This window comes from Mus caroli, unplaced genomic scaffold (genome assembly GCF_978045245.1).
Source record: "Mus caroli unplaced genomic scaffold, Mus_caroli_1 scaffold_18, whole genome shotgun sequence".
Lineage (NCBI taxonomy): Eukaryota > Metazoa > Chordata > Mammalia > Rodentia > Muridae > Mus > Mus caroli.
This window is the reverse complement of record NW_028227273.1, coordinates 64,192,454-64,213,979: the sequence shown is the minus strand read 5'-3', so window position 1 is coordinate 64,213,979 and position 21,526 is coordinate 64,192,454. Positions and strand designations below refer to the sequence as shown.

The 21,526-nt window shown below is 47.7% G+C and overlaps 1 protein-coding gene across 1 annotated transcript in view; it reads left to right on the top strand.

The window, feature by feature from the left end:
• Cmtr1 (cap methyltransferase 1) overlaps positions 1 to 21,526 on the top strand; it is a 42,881-nt gene that overhangs the window by 13,358 nt on the left and 7,997 nt on the right. The window contains exons 3-15 of the mRNA XM_021149870.2: positions 299 to 450; positions 2,651 to 2,809; positions 5,563 to 5,655; positions 7,352 to 7,423; positions 8,654 to 8,748; positions 8,857 to 8,929; positions 12,967 to 13,165; positions 14,150 to 14,268; positions 16,334 to 16,430; positions 16,746 to 16,878; positions 17,667 to 17,846; positions 20,724 to 20,780; positions 21,287 to 21,344. Coding sequence (XP_021005529.1) covers positions 299 to 450; positions 2,651 to 2,809; positions 5,563 to 5,655; positions 7,352 to 7,423; positions 8,654 to 8,748; positions 8,857 to 8,929; positions 12,967 to 13,165; positions 14,150 to 14,268; positions 16,334 to 16,430; positions 16,746 to 16,878; positions 17,667 to 17,846; positions 20,724 to 20,780; positions 21,287 to 21,344 — 1,487 coding nt within the window. The remainder of the gene's footprint in view (positions 1 to 298; positions 451 to 2,650; positions 2,810 to 5,562; positions 5,656 to 7,351; positions 7,424 to 8,653; positions 8,749 to 8,856; positions 8,930 to 12,966; positions 13,166 to 14,149; positions 14,269 to 16,333; positions 16,431 to 16,745; positions 16,879 to 17,666; positions 17,847 to 20,723; positions 20,781 to 21,286; positions 21,345 to 21,526) is intronic.

Here is a 21,526-nt window from a genome sequence, read left to right as displayed (position 1 = left end):
TATTGTTTAGTTTTTAAGCAGCCTGATGAGGCAGGTTTTATCATCTCAGTTTGATAGTAGATAGAACTGAAAGTGAGGTAAGGAAATGGTTATGTGTGCATTCCTGCTCTGTGGCGTGTTTCATGTCAACAGGAACGTTGATGACATATATGTATATAGCTGGCAAGAGTAGAGATGTCACAGTGACCTCCATTGAGTGCAGGACCCACGCTAGACATAGGTGGAACATGTGGACTGTGGGTGCATGAGGCAGTCCTGTCATCTGGACCCACCTAACGCTTCTCTTCTTCTTCCCCAGCATCTGCTACAAGCCTCAGTGGATCTGACAGTGAGACCGAGGGGAAGCAGCCCTGCTCTGATGGCTTCAAAGATGCCTTCAAAGCAGATTCCCTTGTGGAGGGAACATCGTCCCGATATTCCATGTATAACAGTGTTTCCCAGAGGCTTATGGTATGTCTTGGCTTAGAATGGACTTCTAAAGTTGCCCAAAAGAGGGAGAGGAAGAGGGCCAGGGTGTATTGGTGTTGGGGGGTGGGGTAGGGCACAAGTTAGCACAGGATATAGGTTGTGAGTATTTTTTTTTCTTTCTGGCTGTTAATTTATTTATTTTGGTTTTTCTTTTTTCTTTTTCTTTTTCTTTTCTTTTTTTCTTTTTGTTTTTTTGAGACAGGGTTTCTCTGTGTAGCCCTGGCTGTCCTGGAACTCACTCTGTAGACCAGGCTGGCCTCGAACTCAGAAATCCGCCTGCCTCTGCCTCCCAAGTGCTGGGATTAAAGATGTGTGCCACCATGCCGGGCTATTTGGGTGTTTCAAGACAGAAGGTTTCTCTGTGTAGCCCTGGCTATCCTGGAACTAACTCACTCACTCTAGACCAGGCTAGCCTCAAACTCACAGAGATCTGCCTGCCTCTGCCTCCTAAAGGGTGGGATTAAAGGTGTGTGCCACCACCACCCCGTGTTTGGCTGTTGAAATTTAGTAGAGAAAGAGCAGCCTCCTCAGACATGTCTGTCGTATCGGCGTCATCCGTGAAAAGTGTCAGGATGTGCTGTCCTGCAGAACTAGATCACAGCTCAATGTCCTCACTACTTCTTGACCATCATAAGTATTTGTGAATGTGCTTTGCTGGACTGGGTGCATGCCAGTGCTTGTGGAGGCTTCGTGCTGCCTTTGCTCTAGTGAAGACTCTTTTTTTTTTTTTTTTAAATATTTTTATTACATATTTTCCTCAATTACATTTCCAATGCTATCCCAAAAGTCCCCCATAGCACCCCCCACTTCCCTATCCACCCATTCCCATTCTTTTGGCCCTGGCATTCCCCTGTATTGGGGCATATAAAGTTTGCAAGTCCAATGGGCCTCTCTTTCCATTGATGGCCGACTAGGCCATCTTTCGATACATATGCAGCTAGAGACAAGAGCTCCGGGGTTCTGGTTAGTACATCATGTTCCAACAATAGGGTTGCAGATCCCTTTAGCTCCTTGGGTACTTTCTCTAGCTTCTCCATTGGGAGCCCTGTGATACATCCAATAGCTGACTGTGATAGTGAAGACTCTTAAAGGGAAGGACTCGATGCCTTTTGATTCTGAGGTGCTGAAAAGTAGGCAGCATGATCTATCTCCATGTAAGACCCAGCTCTCTCTGCTTTCATACCTACTTGCAGGAACCAAGATGAGAAGGGAAGCTGCTCACTCTATAAAATGTAGTGGCTGATAAAGTGTAGAGATGGCCACATTTGCCTCTCTCCAGCTTCACCAGTGTCATGGTGGGCTCCTGTAATTTTGTTGGATTAGATTCAGAATGAGGCATGCCCTGCTGAAGTCTTAGGTCAGGCTCTAACCTGAAGCTTGTAAGCTTTGGGTGGGTGGAGCTTGGGAAAGCCCAGGACTAAGACCCTGGGAAAGGGTCATGGCTCTACAGAGCCTGCCCATGCCTAAGCTTCAACAGCAGCTTTCAAACGGAGTGGGGACCCCCTCTCCCTAGGAGGAATTAGTTCTTGGCACTGAAGTGCCTCAGTTGGGTAAGAGTTGTGGGATTTGGGACTTGGGTCCCTGGTCATGGAGGTCTTACCGTTGTCTAGTAACTCTGGGGTCTAGCGTGCACATATTTATACCTTTTAGCTGCCATTAAGAAGGCATTTCTGTGCCAAGCCCTCCACGTGTCCAACCCTCTCTGTTTTACATGAAGTGAACTTTCAAATTACTCTGCTAACTGATGGTTCCTGTGAGCCCTCCCTGTCCTGGCCTGAAGGCCACATGCCTGGGCAAAGGGTAAGACCAAGCTCCTGCTTGACTTGACACTGCTGTGTCCTAAATGAGGTTCTCTCTGAGCAGGGTTCTACTCTGGATCTCCTGTTCACTTAGTCAGACAAAATGGCTGCAAACGTCCAGTGAGATTCATTAAGTATTTTTGGTGCTTTTAATTACAGTGCTACAGTGATTTATCTAACTTGGGATTGTCCTAGACTTTCACCTGCAGAGCAGACACTGGCCCACAGTGAGTTAGGTATGCTTCCTGCCATTGTTAGACTAACAGGCAGACTGTAGGCCTCAGTCATCGATACTTCTCAGAGTTTATCACTGGATGGCCTGTGATAAGAGACTAAATAAATGATTGTCGACTGAATTAACTGTGCTTTGTTCTTTTTTTCAGGCCAAGATGGGCTTCAGGGAAGGCGAGGGATTGGGTAAATACAGCCAGGGTCGGAAGGACATCGTGGAGACCTCCAATCAGAAAGGTCGCCGTGGTTTGGGTCTGACGCTGCAGGGCTTCGATCAGGAGCTGAATGTGGACTGGCGAGATGAGCCGGAGGTAACTGGTGAGGGTGGGAAACAGGAGAGCTGCTGGTGTTCTGGAGTGGGTGGTTCTCTGAAACCGTAGTTTAACAAATTAGAACCCTTGGGAGGCAGTTTGAGTAGGGTCCTATGTCAGCTTAACACCAGATTGAGTCATTTAGAAGAGAGAACTCAATTGGGCAGCAGATTGGACAAGTCTCTGGTGTAGTATGTGATAGATGGGGGAGGGCCCAGCTCATTGTGGGGGATGCCACTCCTGGGCTGGTGGTCCTGGGTACTCAGGCATTGATGGTGGCGCATGCCTTTAATCCCTAGGAAGGAGAGGCAGGCGATATATGAGTTCAAGGCCAGCCTGGTCTTCAGTGTGAGTTGCAGGACAGCCAGGACTACACAGAGAAACCCGGTCTCAAAAAACAAACAAACAAAAAAGAAAGACTGATCAAGCAGCCACCCTTCGATGACCTCTGCATCAGCTCTGCCTCCAGGTTCTTGCCCTGGGTGAGCCTAGTCACTTTCCTTCTCAATGGCGTTTTGGTTGTGGTGTTTCATCACAGCAGTAGAAACCCTGAGACAGAAAAGAACCCTTGGAGCAGCATGCAGAGGCTGCGGCGTGTTCTGCTTTCTAGGACTAAGGCTAGCAGACAGTATGGAAGAGGAAACTGGCTACACAAAGCCCTTTGGAGGCTAAGTGGGATATTCCTCGCAGCCCTCACAGGCTAGGGAGCTCTCTCTCTAGGAGGGCTGGACAGGCAGGTGAGCACCCCTTCCCGCTCGTGTGCAGGACAGAGTAGGAGCCTCTTAGCTTCTGTCCTCTCAGGTTTGTCAGCCAGGTCCTGAGCAGGTGCTCGCTTGAGTGCTGCTCCTGCTGTACAGGCGGCTCGGTTGTTTATTACTTGATTGTATTTGTTGTGAGCCAAAGAAACTTCTGCAGGGATGAGAATCAAACTTTAGATCTTACACTTTCCAGGAAAGCACTGACCGCCAAGCCATAGCTCCAGTCCGAAGAGAAGCTTTTTCTTTGTTATGCACAGATAGTGTTGAAGTTTTACCCATTTTTCCTTATTCCTCAAGGGTTTGAGGTGTCAAGGTTTGATAAAAGCACCCGAGGACAACAGTAATCTAAGCGCTGCAGAGCTGAGGTCAGGGAACAGCACAGTTGTCTGACCACAGCATGGTGGCTGTAGTTAGGCAGCAGTGGCTCTGAATGCCGGGAAACCGCTGCGGTGCTTGACTCTGTGACATCTCAAGGAAAGGAGGCCAGTGAGCTGTGTATGGAGAAAATGTACTGGGATTTTCTCCGATTCTGACGGACCCTGACCTAACACTGCATGGTGGGCCTGCTCTGTTGCCTGTGGATGCTGTGGATGGGACACTGTAGGATGGGGTAAAGATTTATAGTTGTGGCTACATGGAGCTGTGGCCTTAGAAAGACCGAGGGTTTTCCTCATCTTCATTTGTGTGGAACAAGTAAGTAATGGCTCTGATCCTTTCATGGGGCAGAACCTGAATACACTTTGTTAAATTTGAAGAATGAAAGTCGATTGTAAAAATCGCTTTTTAAGGAGATAGGCTATAAAAAAATCCCTTTTCTGTGGTGAGGCTATTGCTGTTACCATCAACCATAATTCACTGTCTCAGGCAGAGGCTGCATAGTCAGTTGAGAGCCACTTCCTTAAGGCGAGTGAGGCTAGGTGGGGCACAAGGAGAGTGGTGGTTCCTGGAGCCCATGTGTCTTTCAAGGTTTGACGTCTCAGGCAAATCTACCCCCTGAGTAGTCTTAATGTACAGGCATCTGTGGGGAGATTGGTTTTGTTTTTACCCATCAAAGGGATGTCCAATGTGTATTTGGGTTTCTTGTCATGTACTGCGTATAGTTTGCATTTATGCTTAAAGGTATGGATTAGACGGGGAGAAGAAACCATACCTTACTACCAGATCCATGCATAAAGGCTGTGGTGATTTTCCTTTTTAACTTTTCTGTCTTGATAGTGGTTGCCTTGCCCCAAGACTTTGCATTGTGATACCATGTTATGCCTTTCAGAGCATGTAATATTACCTTTAATCTCATTGCCTCGGCTTTCAATGGTGATTCTTGCTTGGGAAGCCGTCTGCTCAGCTGCCACTCAGGTTAGCCACTGGGGTAGGAGCCTCAGTGTTCTAGTCCTGGACTCACTGGCCAGTGATTTGGAGACTGAAATATATTCAGTCCCAACCTCTGAGCAACCACAACAGTGTGCTGTAAAGGGCATCACTCTTCAGCGGCTCTGCAAGGGAAGTCAGTGCAGGGCCGGGTGAGACCCCTGCTCAGCCATTAGAGCTGCTCTGCTCTCCTGGAGTCGGTGCTGGGGGAGACAATCTGCTGTTTTCTGGATTATGTTGTGAACAGAACTGAAAGGCTTTAGGACAGTTGTAATTATGTGACACTGCCTAGTTATTTCTCTGTCCTTGGGCTCTTATTAAATGCTTTAAGCCAAAGACTCTTCCTGCATTCTGCAGTTGAGTGTTTACGCACAACAGACAGTCATCAAGTAACACTGAAACAGACGAGAGGAACCCTGATGATCCAGAAACTTCCTAAAGGATTCAAAGCAGAGTCTGAGCTGTGCTCCGGAGTTCTAGCTTCCAATTATCATGTCTGACCACTTGTATTTCACATCACCAGCTTAGATCCTTCTCAGCCTGTCGTTGTTTTGGGGAAACCCTAGTGAGTTGGGCAGAATCCTAAGGCCTGTCTCATCTGACTTGTCTGCCTTGTTTTTTGGTTTTTAGCCCAATGCCTGTGAGCAAGTGTCGTGGTTTCCAGAATGTACCACTGAAATTCCTGACTCTCGGGAAATGAGTGACTGGATGGTCGTAGGAAAGGTAGGCTCTTTGGGCTCTCTAGAAAACATACCCCTTTCTGCCTTTGCTTTTTTTTCTCTTGGGTCTGATGTATGCTTACTGCAGTTAGAGAAATGTGGAAGTGGTATCATTGGTGTGCCCCAGGAGGTGTGGCATGAAACCTGGAAAGTAGAAACAGTTACCCTTGTTTCCCCTCAGTGGGTGCCTTAGGAGTCACCTGTGTTGTGTCTGTGCAGCCTCTGCTCACTGCTAGTCCCTGTTCAGGGAGTGCAGGACAGCATTCTGTCCTCAGAGTGACAAGGACATTGTCAGCAAAGGCACTTGTTTAATGTCATACTAGAAAACTGAAAGTGAGGTGAGTGGTTACCACTCAGTGTGGTCTCGAGGGGTAGGGTGACCTCAGGAGTGCTCCGGGGTCACAGCTGCCTTCACGACCCCCGCTCCCCCATCTCCTTGTGTCTAATGGGGCTTTCCAGAGGCCAGTGCCTGCCTGCAACAGCTGATTAAGATGCAAATCAAGGCAGGGGACCGGCCCCTTCCTTGTCCAAGCCACACACTGAAGAATGTCCAGGAGTAAACTTCATTTTGAAAATTTTATTTTAAATAAAATGATTTAGCACATTACTTTTTTGAAGTAATGAACATTTTTTTTTAAGATTTATTTATTATATATAAGTACACTGTAGCTGTCTTCAGACACTCCAGAAGAGGGCGCCAGATCTCGTTGTGGATGGTTGTGAGCCACCATGTGGTTGCTGGGATTTGAACTCTGGACGACCTTCGGAAGAGCAGTCGGGTGCTCTTACCCACTGAGCCATCTCACCAGCCCAGTAATGAACATTTAAGAATCTCAGTTTTGATTTCTTTTAATAAACTACTATCTAATTCATATAAACAATAGCTCTTGGGAGGTTTTGTTTGTTTATTTGTTTGTAGAGTGTTAGGGATTGAACTTGTGTATACCAGACCCAAATATTCTATCCTGAACTATATATACCCTCAGCTCCCTCAGTGACTTTGAGAAGTGTAAAGTTTGACACTAGGCAAGAGAGATGGCTCAGTGGGAAAAGACACTTGTATGTAGGCCTGATGGAATGTGGCTGCAGAGAACCAACTCGTGAGGTTGTCCTCTGAACACTACAAGCATGTCATTGCTTGGATATACCTTCACATACACACATACACACACACACCCCATGGGAGGGGGGACCTTTAGGACCCGAGAATTTTGGATGCTGTCTTTGAGGTAGTGATGCTTGGATGGGCTGGGCTAGACCTGACATTGGTGAGGACTAGTTGGGTCCTTGTCTTCTGTAAAGCTCACAAGTCAGTGCCTAGTACCCAGCATTTCTGCTCATGTCAGAGTGAGTGGCTTACTAGATGAAGTACAGGCTTGTCATGTGGGGGAGCCCCGTCGTCTGCCTTTGCTCTAGGGGCAGACAGCTTGTGTATCTCCTTCCTTTGTGCTCTTTCCAGCCTCAGCATTTGGGCATGCTGTGACCATATGGTATCCACCCAGAGCTCCCAACAGCCTGCTTCATCTCACAGCCATCTGGAGCACAGCCAGAGGGATTTGGGATTGTCTCTTTGTCCCCTCAAGGATTGCTGATTCTTGGCAGGGACTTAAGTCCCCTCTTGCTCTGAGCACTCCCTAATCTCTCACTCTTCAGGAAATAGTTACACTGGGTCAGTATTTATGATTTCCTTCTCCCCACAGAGAAAGATGGTTATTGAAGATGAAACAGAGTTCTGTGGGGAAGAGCTGCTTCACAGTATGCTCAAGTGTAAGGTAAGGCTGGGCTGGGCCAGGCGGCAAGCCGTGGGTGAGGGCATGGGGCCTTTGTTTGCTTGTTTGCTTGTTTGCTTGCTTGTGGGAGTGTGGTTGTTTACGTTTTTTCCTGGAGATGGGAATGGAAGTATATGTGGTGGTGTGTCCAAGGCAGTGCTTTTCTGGTAACCCTCTGGCCTCAGACTGGTGTTGTCCATGTGGTGAGCAGTTGGCAGAGGCCTCACCAAACCTCACTGTGTCAAAGCCTGGTAATACTCAAGGGGCCTGCTGAAGGGAAAGTTGGGAATCATTTTGTAGTATCAAATCAGTATTTCAACCTCATTTCTACTGGGCTTTTGTGACCTTGGGCTAGTAGCTTGGGTGTTTCTGAGTGTCTTCTCTGTAAAGTTGGTGTTGAGTGTTAAATGAAGTCGGAGTGTGTAACAGCACTTGGGTGTTCGCTTCCTTTGCATCCTCTGACCTGGTGCAGGGCAGGAAGCACACACCAGTTACACTTTGAGGAGGAAGTGGGGTAGAGAAATGAAGGCCACCTCACAGAGCTCTTCTTTGTGCAGACAGGGTTGGAAATATATCCATAGGGAACCATATCTCAAGTGAAGTGAGGATATCTGTTTCTAAAGGGGAAGTTGGAGAGGACAGTTAGAAGGTATGTGTGTGGTGTGTGTGTGTATGGTGTGCATGTACATGCGCTTGTGTTTGTGTGAGTGCTTGTTTGTCTGTTTGTATTGGCTTTTTGAAACAGGTTTTCTCTGTGTAGCCCTGGCTGTCTCAGAACCCACTCTGTAGACCAGGCTGGCTTTGAACTCAGAGATCTGCCTGCCTCTGCCTTCTGGGTGCTGGGATTAAAGGCGTGTGCCACCACCCAGCCTGTTTTTAAGTTTTGAGTTCCAGTCAGTGGAGCTGAATGCTGGGACTTCAGTCCCTTGGTAGGTTGTGGTGTCATGGGGAAACAGTTTGCTGGGAGGATTAGCTGGACAAGAGTTGGTTTTTTGTGTAGCAGGGGTGCTTTTAATCACTTAACACAAGCCAGGCACCTGCTTCGCTGGGCTTTTACCACTTTACAGGTGAGGTAATTGAGGGTCAGGGAGATTGAGCAACTTGTCAGGGTTACACAACTGGCTATTTCAAAGCTGTGATACAATAGGAACCCAGTTCCTTAGAGGGCAAACCCTCTGTCGGACGCCAGAGGCCTGGGATGGTGATGCTCTAGAGTGTCTTTCTCTTTGGCAGAGTGTGTTTGACATCCTGGATGGGGAGGAGATGCGGCGAGCGCGCACCAGAGCCAATCCCTATGAGATGATCCGAGGCGTATTCTTCCTAAACAGGTGGGCTGGACTTCACTGCTTCCTGTTTGCACATCTCTGCTTTGATTTGAGCCTTGGTTTTCCATATCCTGGGGTTGACCCATGCTTTTCTATCTTGCTTTGTTACAGGGCAGCAATGAAGATGGCTAACATGGATTTTGTGTTTGATCGTATGTTCACAAATCCCCTGGACTCTTCTGGGGTAAGATTTTGTGGTGTCAAGTGCATTTAAGCTTGGGTAGCCTGCAGATCACCATTTGTTCAGTGCGAGTGTGTTCCTGCTATGCAATAGAGATGTGTTTGCTGCATTCCCCAGATAGAGTCCTTCAGTGCTTCCTGGTCCCAGGAGTGGTCCTGCGTGCCAGGCCCTAAAGATCTGTGATTTCAGCAGGGTCATTTTCTCTTTCTGCTACTCTGAACAAGCTCTGTGTGGGATCGTAATTATGAGGCTTGGCCTTTCTCTAGATGCGGTAGAGCAAAATGATTTTCTGCTCTGTTTCATCTCATTTCTCTGAACGTCAGCCCTCCATAGTGATAGAGAAAGCCAAAAGGGAAATTTCATTCTAGAATTCCCTTTGGGGTCAACGAGCTTACCCATTCCTAGAAAGTTGGTTTCCTTTCCAGTGACAGGGCCAGGAGCCAGTTGTCCCCAAACCTGTTTCTGCTTTACAAACTCTCATTTTACTAGACTCCGCCCCCTTCACTACTCCCCAGCTAGAGGAACTTATTTCCAAGTTCTTTGATGTTTCAGCTCTACCTGCCTAACTACTTGTCCCATGCTGGTAAAAACTGGCACGTAGACCCTCCAGCCTTTACTCATTTGCTTTCCCAGGGCTCTCTCCCATCTTCCAGGGCCAGCAGGCAGCACAGAGGCTCTTGGAATTAGCATCTAGAGAAAATTAGGTTGATACAATGTTGATTTAATTTTCTGAGCTCCCAGTGATTTCCTGTAAAGCCCCTGCCTAGCAGAGGAGGTCCTCAAGCTGATGAGAAGCCACAGCATCATCTGGGCTTTGAACCTAGACGACCTCAGCAGCTGGAATCTGGTTATTGTCTGGTGCTGTCATGAGAGTGAAGTGTAGGCACCAGGACTCTACCATTCAGGCCCAAGTGGATGCTTGTTACGTAGGGAAATGCCGCATGTTTGGACAGCTTCAGGCAGCTGCTTGACCTGAACTGATTGATAGATACTAGCCAGGGAGAATCACCCTGTCAGTGGTATGTCTTTGCACTCCCAATGTAAAAAGTAGTTTCTGTCTAGTGCACTGTGTGTTCTTCTTTTTCATCTCTATTTTCCCAGAGGACCAGAGTAAAAGCCTAGCCTAGTGTGTTCTAGGGGGCTGTTGCCAGCAGGCGTGGGAGTGGCCAGAAGCATAGGCACACTGGGACCTAATGTTTTAGGTCAGACAAATTATTGCATAAGCACTGGAAAACTGGAAGCTTGGGCTATAGAGAAGGAGAGAGGAGGATTTTGTGCTCAGGATTTTGTTTATCTAAAAGAAGCCTGCCCGTAACATGGGATGGAAGACAGTGAATGTGGGGATTCCCTTTCTGTCTTGTGAGTAGCAATAGAGAATTCGACAGGGCCCTTACTCACTTTATGAATAATACTGCACTTGGCAGATAGAGGAGAAGAATACGGAAATGACTAGAGTTTTGACTCTAAGGAAGTTGATCTAGTTGAATATAATGCCACCGTATATTTGTGGCTAGTTTATAGTTTAGAAAGATTTTTGCCGGGGGCTGGTGAGATGGCTCAGTAGGTAAGAGCACCTGACTGCTCTTCCGAAGGTCCTAAGTTCAAATCCCAGCAACCACATGGTGCCTCATAACTACCTGTAATGAGATCTGATGCCCTCTTCTGGTGTGTCTGAAGACAGCTACAGTGTACTTACATATAATAAAAAAAAATAATAATAAATCTTCGTAAAAAAAAAAAAAGAAAGAAAGATTTTTGCCACAGGTTGCATTATTTAATCCTACAGCAGCCTAGAAAAATGCCTACACCCAATTTATAATTGAACTATCGAGCTTAATAGCTTCAGATACGTGCTTGTCCTTGACTGCATAGTGAGGGAGTGGCAGAGCTAAGAACTAGCGATTCCTTCCTGAGCAGACTTCTGGACAGGCCTCTTGTCTCATTACAAGGTCTTGCTATGTAACCCAGACTATCTTTGACTTTGCAGTAATCCTCCTGCTTCAGCTTTCTTTCCAAGTGCTGAATATGTACAGTACCACGCACCTAGAAGCCACTGGCTTTGAAATCCTAGGATGAGTCCTTGAGTTTCCTGCTTTCCCTTTGGCCAGAGAGGTCGGCGCCCAGGGCTAAGGCATCCATGCTGAGGATTGGTTTCTTCTGTGCAGTGCTAGAGTACTTAGACTTAGGCTAGGACTCCTGCCCCACACCCACTCTGCTGACTGCAGAACAACGCTACATGATGGCCTTGGCAAATGCTGTTAGGTCTCTTGGTGTATATGTAAATGATTATAATCCCAGAATCCATTCCAGAATACTGGGGTAGAGTAGAGAGCAGGCTGGGGAAGAGCTGACAGGTCCCAGTGTTCCTGGGTGGGCTTGTTAAAGGTTGGTGAGCTTTACTCTGGCTAAAGTCGCTTTCTCCAGAGATGTGCTCACTTGCTAGCCTTTGACACCTAAGAGTGACAGGGTTGCAAATACATTATGATTTCTGCTCTTATCTAGCAGTCACGCAACCCTGGATAGTCTGCCAGCTTTCTCCAACTTGTAGGATAGGAAGACTGAGGTGGCCCCAGCCAGGAAGGAAGGAATCCCAGAGCAGGCTAGCTGTAGGGTTCTGTGGTCACTCACTCTTACAGTTCATAGTCAGTTGGGAGGTCACTGTGCTGGCCCAGGGCAATGTGTGAAGCTGAAGCACCTGCTGCTGACCAGTAAAGTGACATGAGGCAGACATAGACTGTCACTAGCCAGGCTGCTGCTGGTGGAGCACGCCTTCAACCTTAACACGTGGGAGGCAGAGGCAGGCGGCTCTGAGGCCAGCCTGATCTACAGAGCAAGTTCCTGGACAGCCAGGGCTAGAGAGAAACCCTGTCTCAAACTGGCCCCTACCTAGCCCCCCACCCTCCCTACACACCTAAAAAAGGAGAAAAAAATACTATCAATAAAAAGGCAAGTGAATTTTTTTGGGCGGGGGGGGGGGGTTCTCATCAGTCCTAACATGACATGGGGCCTCTGAGGGTCCCCAGAGACTACTGCCACTAGACTAGCGTCTCCTATGCCTCCTCAGCAGCTCCCAGCATGCATTGGACAAAGGCAAGAGGACACAGGAGGGTAGTGTGTGGTGTGTTCTAGCAGCAAAAGGGAGCCAGTGAAGTCTGAAGCCTGGACTTTACCAGTGCTGTACTAATCCTGCTCTCGTAGTCCCAACAACCATGCCGTGCTTATGCAGACTGTCAGTAAAACTGGCAGCTACGCCAGCCGGGCGTGGTGGCGCACGCCTTTAGTCCCAGCACTCGGGAGGCAGAGGCAGGCGGATTTCTGAGTTCGAGGCCAGCCTGGTCTACAAAGTGAGTGCCAGGACAGCCAGGGCTACACAGAGAAACCCTGTCTCGAAAAAAACCTAAAAAAAAAAAAAAAAAAAAAAAAAACTGGCAGCTACATGAGAAGCATGGGAACTCTGCACTCTGTTGGTTATCGAAGTATAAACTTATTCCAAAATAAAGGCAACTGAAGGGCACCACGGGAGGAGGAGCCAGGGAGGGAAGATTGAGGCTGCCTTGTAGGAAGGCAGGCCCTTGAAGCTGGGGGTTTGGGTCATGCTACAGCCACCAGACAGGGGCTGCTTAGGGAGAGCCGTCATCTAATACTCAGGTCTCCTAGACTCCAACCCAGCTCTGTGCCAGCTGCTGTGTGTCTCAGTATTTCATTCTGTCTGCAGTGTTCCACTTACCAGGGTACAAGCAAGGGCCAGTGTGGTGAGGGCAGGACCCTGAGACATGGAGACAGCACTTAGATAGCCACAGAGGTACTTGTCTGAGGAGTCTTGAGTCGGCCTGGCTGGGGGAAAGTTGCTAAGGATGTTTTGGGTGAGGAAGCTCCAGTGGGCAGTGGTGACCAAGGAGGTGTCTGGGTGTGGGGAGTGCTGGATCATGCTTGCTGATAAGTACTTCTATTCTTTTGCCTCCTCTTCCTTGAGTTCTCCTTTCTTTTCCTCACTGAGCCACCTGTTTCCCGATCTCCTTTTCTTCCACCTCTCTCTGCAGAAGCCACTGCTGAAGGAGTCGGACATTGACCTTCTCTACTTTGCTGATGTGTGTGCAGGCCCGGGAGGCTTCTCCGAGTACGTGCTGTGGAGGAAGAAGTGGCACGCAAAGGGCTTTGGGATGACGCTCAAGGGCCCCAACGACTTCAAGCTGGAGGACTTCTACTCGGCCTCCAGCGAGCTCTTCGAGCCCTACTATGGTAGGGACACTGAGCAGGGCGGGGACTAGGAAATAGGAGGCTTGCTCCGCTCCCATGTGGGGACTTCAAGGCCCAAGCTGTTGCTACCTGTGCTCTTCCTGTTCTGTTAGCCAGGATTCACAGACCCTGGCGTGAGGGTCTTAACTCCCTCTCAAGCATCTGTCTTGTTTTTTGTTTTTTCAACCACCGGCCTGTACTCCCTAAGTAAACTCATCAAAGCCGTACAGTTCTCCTTGCAGGATGGTGGTTCGTGTGTGGTGACGGGGGTAATGAAACTGCCTGACTCCTAGCTGGAAACTGGCAGTTATTAACAAAGCTGGGTCATAAGCCCAGCTGCAGCCCAGTGTGTTGGTATGAACTGCACTCACTAGCAGCTCGGCAGTTACAGCAGTCCCTCTGCCCTGACAGACGGACTGTGATGTGTCAGCGGATCCTGAATTCTTTCCTAACAGTTCTTATGGAGGTGGTGGTTGTTGTTTTGTTTTCTCATGGTTTGTTTTTATTCTCTTTGTTTGTTTGCTTGCTTTGACACAGGGTCTTTATGTAACCCTGGCTAGCCTGGAATTCAGCTGTGTAGACCAGGCTGGCCTTAGTCTTCCACCTGCTTTAGTCTCCCAAGTGCTAGGATTTGATGTTTTGAGATGGGGGTCACTTTGTATTCTAAGCCAATGTAAAACTCCCTGTGTAGCCCAGACTGGCCTTAAATTTATGGGCAGTGTTTCTGCTTCAGCCTTATGAATACCTGTAGGCCTGAGCCCCCATGCCTAGCTAATACTGGTTTTTAAACATAAGTGCTTTGAAAAGCAAGATCCTCTGCTTCAGTTGATAACTTTAGGTTGGTCAGTTCCCTTTGAACTGTGGCTTCTGAGAGCAGGGGTTGGCTCTTGCCGGCTTATCAGCATAGCCCGGATGGGTCCTGCTTCTCGGAGCTCCTGGCCTGGCTGCTGGAAGCAGATAAATTCATAGTTTTTTGTGTCCCATCAGGTGAGGGTGGGGTCGATGGAGATGGAGATATCACCCGCCCAGAGAACATCAATGCATTTCGGAATTTTGTCCTGGACAACACAGATCGCAAGGGCGTCCACTTTGTGATGGCAGATGGGGTAGGTGACTCCCTCTGGAAAGACGCTTTATGGGTGTGTTGTGAATTTAGAGGTTTGTTTTGTTTGGTGTGCTTAGAATTGAACCCTTGGCCTTGGGCATCCTTAGTAAGTGCTATGCTGACGACCCCCCACCCCCACCCTAGCTGCCCTTGAAAAATGCTTTAGTTTTGCTCTTGAGCTGACCCAATAAATGGTAACTCAATGTTCATATCATAGGGATGCACATTTTTATTTATTTTATACATTTTCCTACAATTTTTATAAAGATTCTCCTATTGTAAAAAACATTTGCTTGAGCTCACTGTGCTGACGGAAAAGCCTCTAGTTGCTGAGGGACTGGTGGAGCGTGGGCCCCAGCTGGGGTCAGCTAGGCAGAACTGAATGGGAGGCACCCTGCCGGCACTTGTCAGCCGGGTTGTTGCTGTTGGAGGCTGTCTCCAGGTGGCTTCTGAGCCTCATGTGCACTGACAGATACTTGAGCAGTAGCAGCAGCAGCACAGAGTCCATGGAGGCCCTTAGCTAGCTAACGTGAGTTTTCAAGGGTCTACCCGAGCAGCTCCTTGGGATGCAGAGGAAACCTGCCACCACACTGTTTAGCAGAGGCCCTCTCATCCAGTATCTCATAGCCCAGGGGAGCCCTCTCATGCCAGTCATTTTGGGAGGAAGGACAGACAGAATGTCATTTGCTACAGGATGGCAGAGCTTGGGTTGAGAAGAGCCTTTGGAGTTCTTTGTGTATGGAAGAAAGCAGAGCGTTAGAGGGACCTGAGGATGCCCTGGCTCCCTGAAACCTGTACACAGTAGGGCACAGGTGGACAGAGTTGGGGCAGGCTAAGAGGAAGGGACTGCACCTATTGAGCAGATGTGTGGGGTCTGCCAGTTGCCTTTTCTGCCTTTACTGCAGCAGACAGCAGGGCTGTAAGCTCAAGGATTTTCTGCTTTGGAAGCAGGAGGGCTGGCCTGGCCTTTTGATTTATTTCTGTTATTTATTTTAAATGTTGTATATGGTAATGTGTTGTACAGGATATTTTCATACAAGTTTATATATATTGTACATTGAACATATTCCCACTCTCCCCCTCCCATCTCTATCTTTTCCTTTCTCTTATCTTTAAAATTTCTTTTTTTTAGTCAGAGTCTCAAAATAGCTCAGGCTGGCCTCAGACTTTCTGTAAGCTGAAGTTGGCCTTGACTCCTGATCCTCCAGCCTCTACCCCCCAAGTGCTGGGACTACCAGCATGTGCCACCACGCCTGGCTCTGTTTTTGAATACCTAATTAGCTCTAAAACAAATGTGGATTTTGAGAAACATCTTTAAGTCTGGGAGACAATGCTTAACATTACTTTTATAGGACTGCATCGGTGAGATCTGGGCCTATGGGGACAGCTTAACAAAAGCTAGCATTCTTGCTCTCTGCTGTACAATTATAATGTACAACATGGTTTGTCCTAAGCTTAGTAGTTTGTCTACTCAGTCTGTTGTGTAACTATTTCCAGAACTTGTCATTTGTAAACTGAAGCTGTACCATTCAGACCAGTTCCTCCTTCCATTGCCTGACTCCTTTCCTTGGCTGTAAGTGTGGTTCACGGCTGGCAGCTCTTTGCTGAAGGGAGATGCTCTGGGAATCGCAACCTGCATTCTTGGAGCAGACCCTGGTCTGAGAGTGTGTGCCAGCTGGAAGGAAGGGCTCCACAGCCAGGGCAGTGTAGTGGTTACTGTAAGGCAATCCTCGGTCCAATCTTTGTCAGGCCTGGGACCTGGAGAGGACAGCAGGACATTTACCTTTCTATCTGTTGACTGACCAGTGATAAAGCCAGGGCCTCACCTCTCTTCTGCCTCACTTGTCCCTGGATTCCCATGTGGAATTCAATGTTTTCTGGACCGTTCTTTGGAAAAGCAGACTTGGTCGTGTGGTTTGGGAGTGACAAAGCAGGTGCGTGGCCTGAGTTGAGCAGCGACTACCACATAACTCTGATCAGACAGATGGCGGCCCCGATGAAGCTTAGGTAGTAGGCTGTGCTTCTCAGCCCTTATTGTCTGTCTCTGGGCTTGTGCTCTGTTTCAGGGCTTCTCTGTGGAGGGGCAGGAGAACCTGCAGGAGATCCTCAGCAAGCAGCTCCTGCTGTGCCAGTTCCTCATGGCACTGTCTGTTGTCCGCACAGGTGATGTTTCCCCAGTTCCATCCTCGTCAAGGACCCACTCACCCTGCTGATAGCTGACAAGTACAGGGGTTGGTTAAGAAATGTAAAAAAGAAAGAAAAATAGAGGAGAAAGAAACGTTGTATCAATCAGGTAGCTGGTGACCAGAGGAGGAATACAGGGAGGGAAAGGCAAGAGACCCCCCTCCCCCCAAAGCACTGTCTACAGCTGGCTGTCACATAAGTTACCTTGGGCTTGTTGTCTTTACTGTCTGAGGTGACCTCCCCCACATCCTGCAGTAGCCACTGATTGCCCTGGGCATTTTGTCTCCAATCCAGGAGGCCACTTTGTCTGCAAAACCTTTGACCTTTTTACACCGTTCAGTGTGGGCCTCATTTACCTCCTGTACTGCTGCTTTGAACGTGTGTGTCTCTTCAAGCCTATCACCAGCAGGCCTGCCAATTCAGAGCGGTAAGACTTCCTCTCTGTCAGATCAGCCGCAAACCCTGTGCTTTTGTCTGGCATGAACTCTCAAACTGTTAGGAACCTTGACTTTGGAGGCGTGATTCTCCAGTAGAAGACAGGGTCCTTGGTCTTGAATGGTGCCTCCTCCACAGCTGTGTTTACCATACTTGCATCTGGGATTCTCATGTTGGCCCATGAAGAATGTGACTATTAAGAGAGGGTATAGGTTGGCAATAGGCAAAGGGGTTGTCATATAGAAGTATGCAGGCATCTTGGTGCCCACAGACAACATTAAGAGAAAACAAGGCTGATCCGAATTGTCAGGTAGCCTGTTAAAGTGCAGACTTCGGTGGAGACCTTGATCCAGTATGTCTGTTAACAGCCTTTCCAAGTCATGTCTGTTGGTACAGGACAGTCGGGAACACCTCTTAGATGGACATACAGTCTCACATATAAAGAAAAGATCTTATATATTTTATTTTGAGATAGGGTTTTACAGTATAGCCCTGGCTGGCCTGGAACCTACTACATAGATCAGGCTGGCCTTGAGCATAAATAAGATAATCCGATTGCCTGTGCCTCCCAAGGAGGATTTAAGGCATATGCCACCAATTTGTATGAAAAGGAGGGACTTGAGGTAACTTTTTTTAAGGCACAGTTTGTGTTGCCCTTTGAACTCAGGCTTAAGGTTGACTAGAAAGACTGTTTAGCTCAGTGACTCCAGTGGCAGGCAGGGTAAAGGAATGGGCGGGGGAAGGCTCTTGCTCCTTGGCGTGACAGGGTATCTCCTGCAGGTATGTGGTGTGCAAAGGGCTGAAGGTGGGCATAGATGATGTTCGGGAATACCTCTTCTCTGTGAATATTAAACTCAACCAGCTTCGGAACACTGAGTCTGATGTCAACCTGGTAGTTCCCTTGATGGTGATCAAAGGAGACCATGAGTTTAATGACTACATGATACGGTCTAATGAGAGGTAAGCTACCTGGCTCTCTGCTGGTACTGTTGGAGGGATGCCTAGAGAACATTCTGTTATCTGGGTTTGCTCTGCTGGTTCTGTGACATTCGAGGACTTTGGGCAACTTTTTGGCTACTCTGTTCTATTAGTATGTCCTGTTCCAGGGAGTCAGGTGGATCCCTGGCTCCACAGTCCTGCCCACAGGAAGCTGGGACTAACGGGGAAGAGAGCCTGAAACGAGAAGTTGTGGTTGGGGCCTTGAGAAGACCCTTGCCTAAAGGCCGGAGATTACGTGGAAAAACAAGGGTAGAGCATGTTCTGTAGGAGCCCAAAACTTTGTCAGTTGGGGGTTCTACGGTGGGTGTTGGAAAGCTATGTCTCCCCCTTCTTTAATTGACACCCCCCTCCATCCTCCACCCTCACCCAGGACTGGAGTTACAGGCAGGGGTGAGCCACACCCCACATGGGCGCTAGGAGCTGAATTTGAGTTCTCTGTTTTTTGGTTTTTCAAGACACAAGAGAAATCCTGTCTCAAAAAACAAAACAAAACAAAACAGGTTTTTCTTTGTAGCCCTGCCTATCCTAGAACTTGTTCTGTAGACCAGGTTACCTGCCTCCCAAGCACTAGGATTAAAGGTGTGGACTGCCCCACTTGGCCACTGAAATGTACATTCTTTTTTTTTGTTTGTTTTTTGTTTTTGTTTTTTTGAGTGCAATGTACATTCTTAACTGGTAAGCCATTTCTCCTCTTCAGACTTTTGTTTGTTTGTTTGTTTTCTGAGACAGGGTTTCTCTGTATAGCCCTGGCTGTCCTGGAACTCACTCTGTAGACCAGGCTGGCCTCAAACTCAGAAACCCACCTGCTTCTGCCTCCCGAGTGCTAGGATTAAAGGTGTGTGCCACCACGCCCGGCCAGACTTTTTTTTTTTTTTTAAATATATATATTTAATGTATAGGAGTACACCATAGTTGTCTTCAGACACACCAGAAGAGGGCATCAGATCCCATTACAGATGGTTGTGAGCCACCATGTGGTTGCTGGGAATTGAACTCAGGACCTCTGGAAGAGCAGTCAGTGCTCTTAACCGCTGAGCCATCTCTCCAGCCCCACTTTTTTTTTTTTTTTTTTTAAGTGTTAGGTTTTTTTTTGTTTTTTGTTTTTTTAAATAAGTACTTCATTAAAAGGCTCTCCATGTATTTTGGGCATTAATCTCTTACTAGACTTGATTGTGAAATACTGTCTCCTGGTCTGTATTTTCTTCTCATTGTATTATGTCCTTGGCACGGAAGTTTGTAACATCAGTATGGTCTGGCTTACTCATTTCTTATTGTACTTCTAGTATGAGGCCTCTCCCTGTGTTTTTTTGTAAATTTATAAGTTTTGCCCATGTGTTGAGATATTTTATTTTTAATTATTTTTTGGATATGGCATTAATTTTTTTCAGATCTTCCAGACCGTCCTTTCTTTATGAAATGGACTTGGCACACTTTCTAAAACTCTTTTGCTACTTGATTAGCAATGCTAATAAACAGTAGTAAATGAGTATTTATTTCTAGGCTTTCTATCTTGTTCCAGTGGCATGTCATCTGTGAAGTGAGATAATTTTATTTCCTTTCCAGGTTGGCTATCTCAAACTTTTAAATTTTGATAATGAAATCCAACTAGGCTTTTTTTCTTCTTCTTTTTTTGGTGAATAATTCATTTTCTCTCCAAAAAGTCTTAGTTTGCGTGCTCTGTGTAGCTTTGGGTGGTTAGAACTTGCTGTCTTCCTGCCTCGGTGATCATCCTGAGTGCTGGGATCACAGTGTCTTGTCTGTCCTTGGTATTTCCTGACACACCGACTCTTCCAAAAGTTCTAGCTTCCTTCCTGGAGCACCAAGTTCCTATTTGCAGTCATTCCGTTTCAGCCTATAGACTTCATTTTAGAGACACTATCTCCGGCTTTTGTTTATTTAAAACTGCATTTTTTAGGCATCGTGGTGTGCACCAGTAACCCCACCACTCAGGCAGGAGATTCCTGTACTTCCCCAGAGAGGCAGGGCTACATAGTGAGACCCTAACTCAAGAAACTCAAGAAACAACATATAAAACATCACAGAAAAGCATGTCTTTTATTTTTGAGGAACATTTGAATTGGATATGGAATTTTTCTTTTACCACTTTAAAGATAGACCATTCCACACTTCTTCCTTCCCTTTCTTCTGATGGGAAGCTCACCCTTGGGTTTTTTAAAATATTTATTTTCTTTCCTTTTTTGTTTTGTGTCTGTGCACGAGTGCCATTGCCCATAGAAGTCAGAGGCATTGGAAACGCCCCCCCTCCCCCCCCCAGCTGTAGTTCCCAGTGGTTGTAAGCCATTTGATATGGGTGCTCTTAACCACAGAGCCACTCCAGTTCCCACCATTGGCCTTGTCATTCTTTCCTTGTGTATCATGTCGTTTCCTCTGGTTGTTTTCAAGAGGCCAGAGGTTGGCATCAGGTTGTCAGTTGCTCTTCACCTTATGTATTGAGGGAGGATCTCTCACTTGACCCTAGAGTTCACCAAACTCACCTAGTCTAGCAGGCCAGCTTGCTCGGGGAGGTTGGCAGCCGCCTCCAGAGTGCTGAGATTCCAGGTGAGTTGCCAGTGCTCGCCTGGCGTTTATTCAGGTCCTGGGGATGGGCTTTGCTGTTCCTTAGTCAGTTCTTTAAGGGAAGGGGAAGAACCTTCTTCTCAGCAGGACTTGTACTCTGAGTGTCTCCGAGTTCCACTCAGTTCTCTTCTGCTGTCTTTGGGACCCATGGAACTGCTGAGTGGGCCCGCTTACCTCACCGGCGACTTCCTCACACATAGGTGGCCTCTGCTCTGGCTACACTTCTGTGCTGATGTTGATGTGTGGCTTCTTTTTTCCTAGCTACTGCAGCCTACAGATCAAAGCTCTGGCCAAGATCCACGCGTTTGTGCAGGACACGTGAGTGCTGCATGCTCACCGCTCTCTTCCCACTGGCTCTTTCTCTTTCCTTCCCTCCCTCCCTCCCTCCCTTCCTCCGTCCCTCCCTCCCTTCCTTTTGGTTTTTGAGACAGATTTTCTGTGTAGCCCTGACTGTCCTCATACTCAGAGATCCTCTGCCTGCCTCTGCCACCTGAGCACTGGCATTAAAGGCATGTGCCACCACTGCCTGGTGACAGTCAACTCCGTTTCTTTAACAGTGATTTAAAGCCACTCTTGTGGGTTCCTTTTGCCTTGTGGAATATCAGCATAGTGACACTTCTTTGAGAACAAAGGAGAAATCAGAATGTGCTGGTGGGTGGAGGGAAGGGCGTGTATAGGGGATACTGGCCTCCTGGTGGTGCTGGCTACAGTCTGTGGAAAGGGAAGTGATTTCAGTCTATAAGTTCTGAGCTGTCTCTAGAGGCTAGTCCATTGTCGCAGATGTACTCCTTTAGGTCATAAAAGGCTCTGCTTTTGTTCCCTAGGACCCTGAGTGAGCCTAGGCAGGCAGAGATCCGCAAGGAATGCCTCCAGCTGTGGAAGGTAAGCAGCCTATTGTCCCTCCAGGCCAGGAAGCTGGAGTTAATGAGGGGATTATCACCTTTATTCCCCACCTGAAAGGGTGCCCAGCTCCTTGGCATGCTGCAAGTTACCTCTTTGGCCCTCTGACAGCTTGGCCAGCAGCTGGGTCAAAAGAACACAGGTTCTAGGCAAGCTGCATTTTA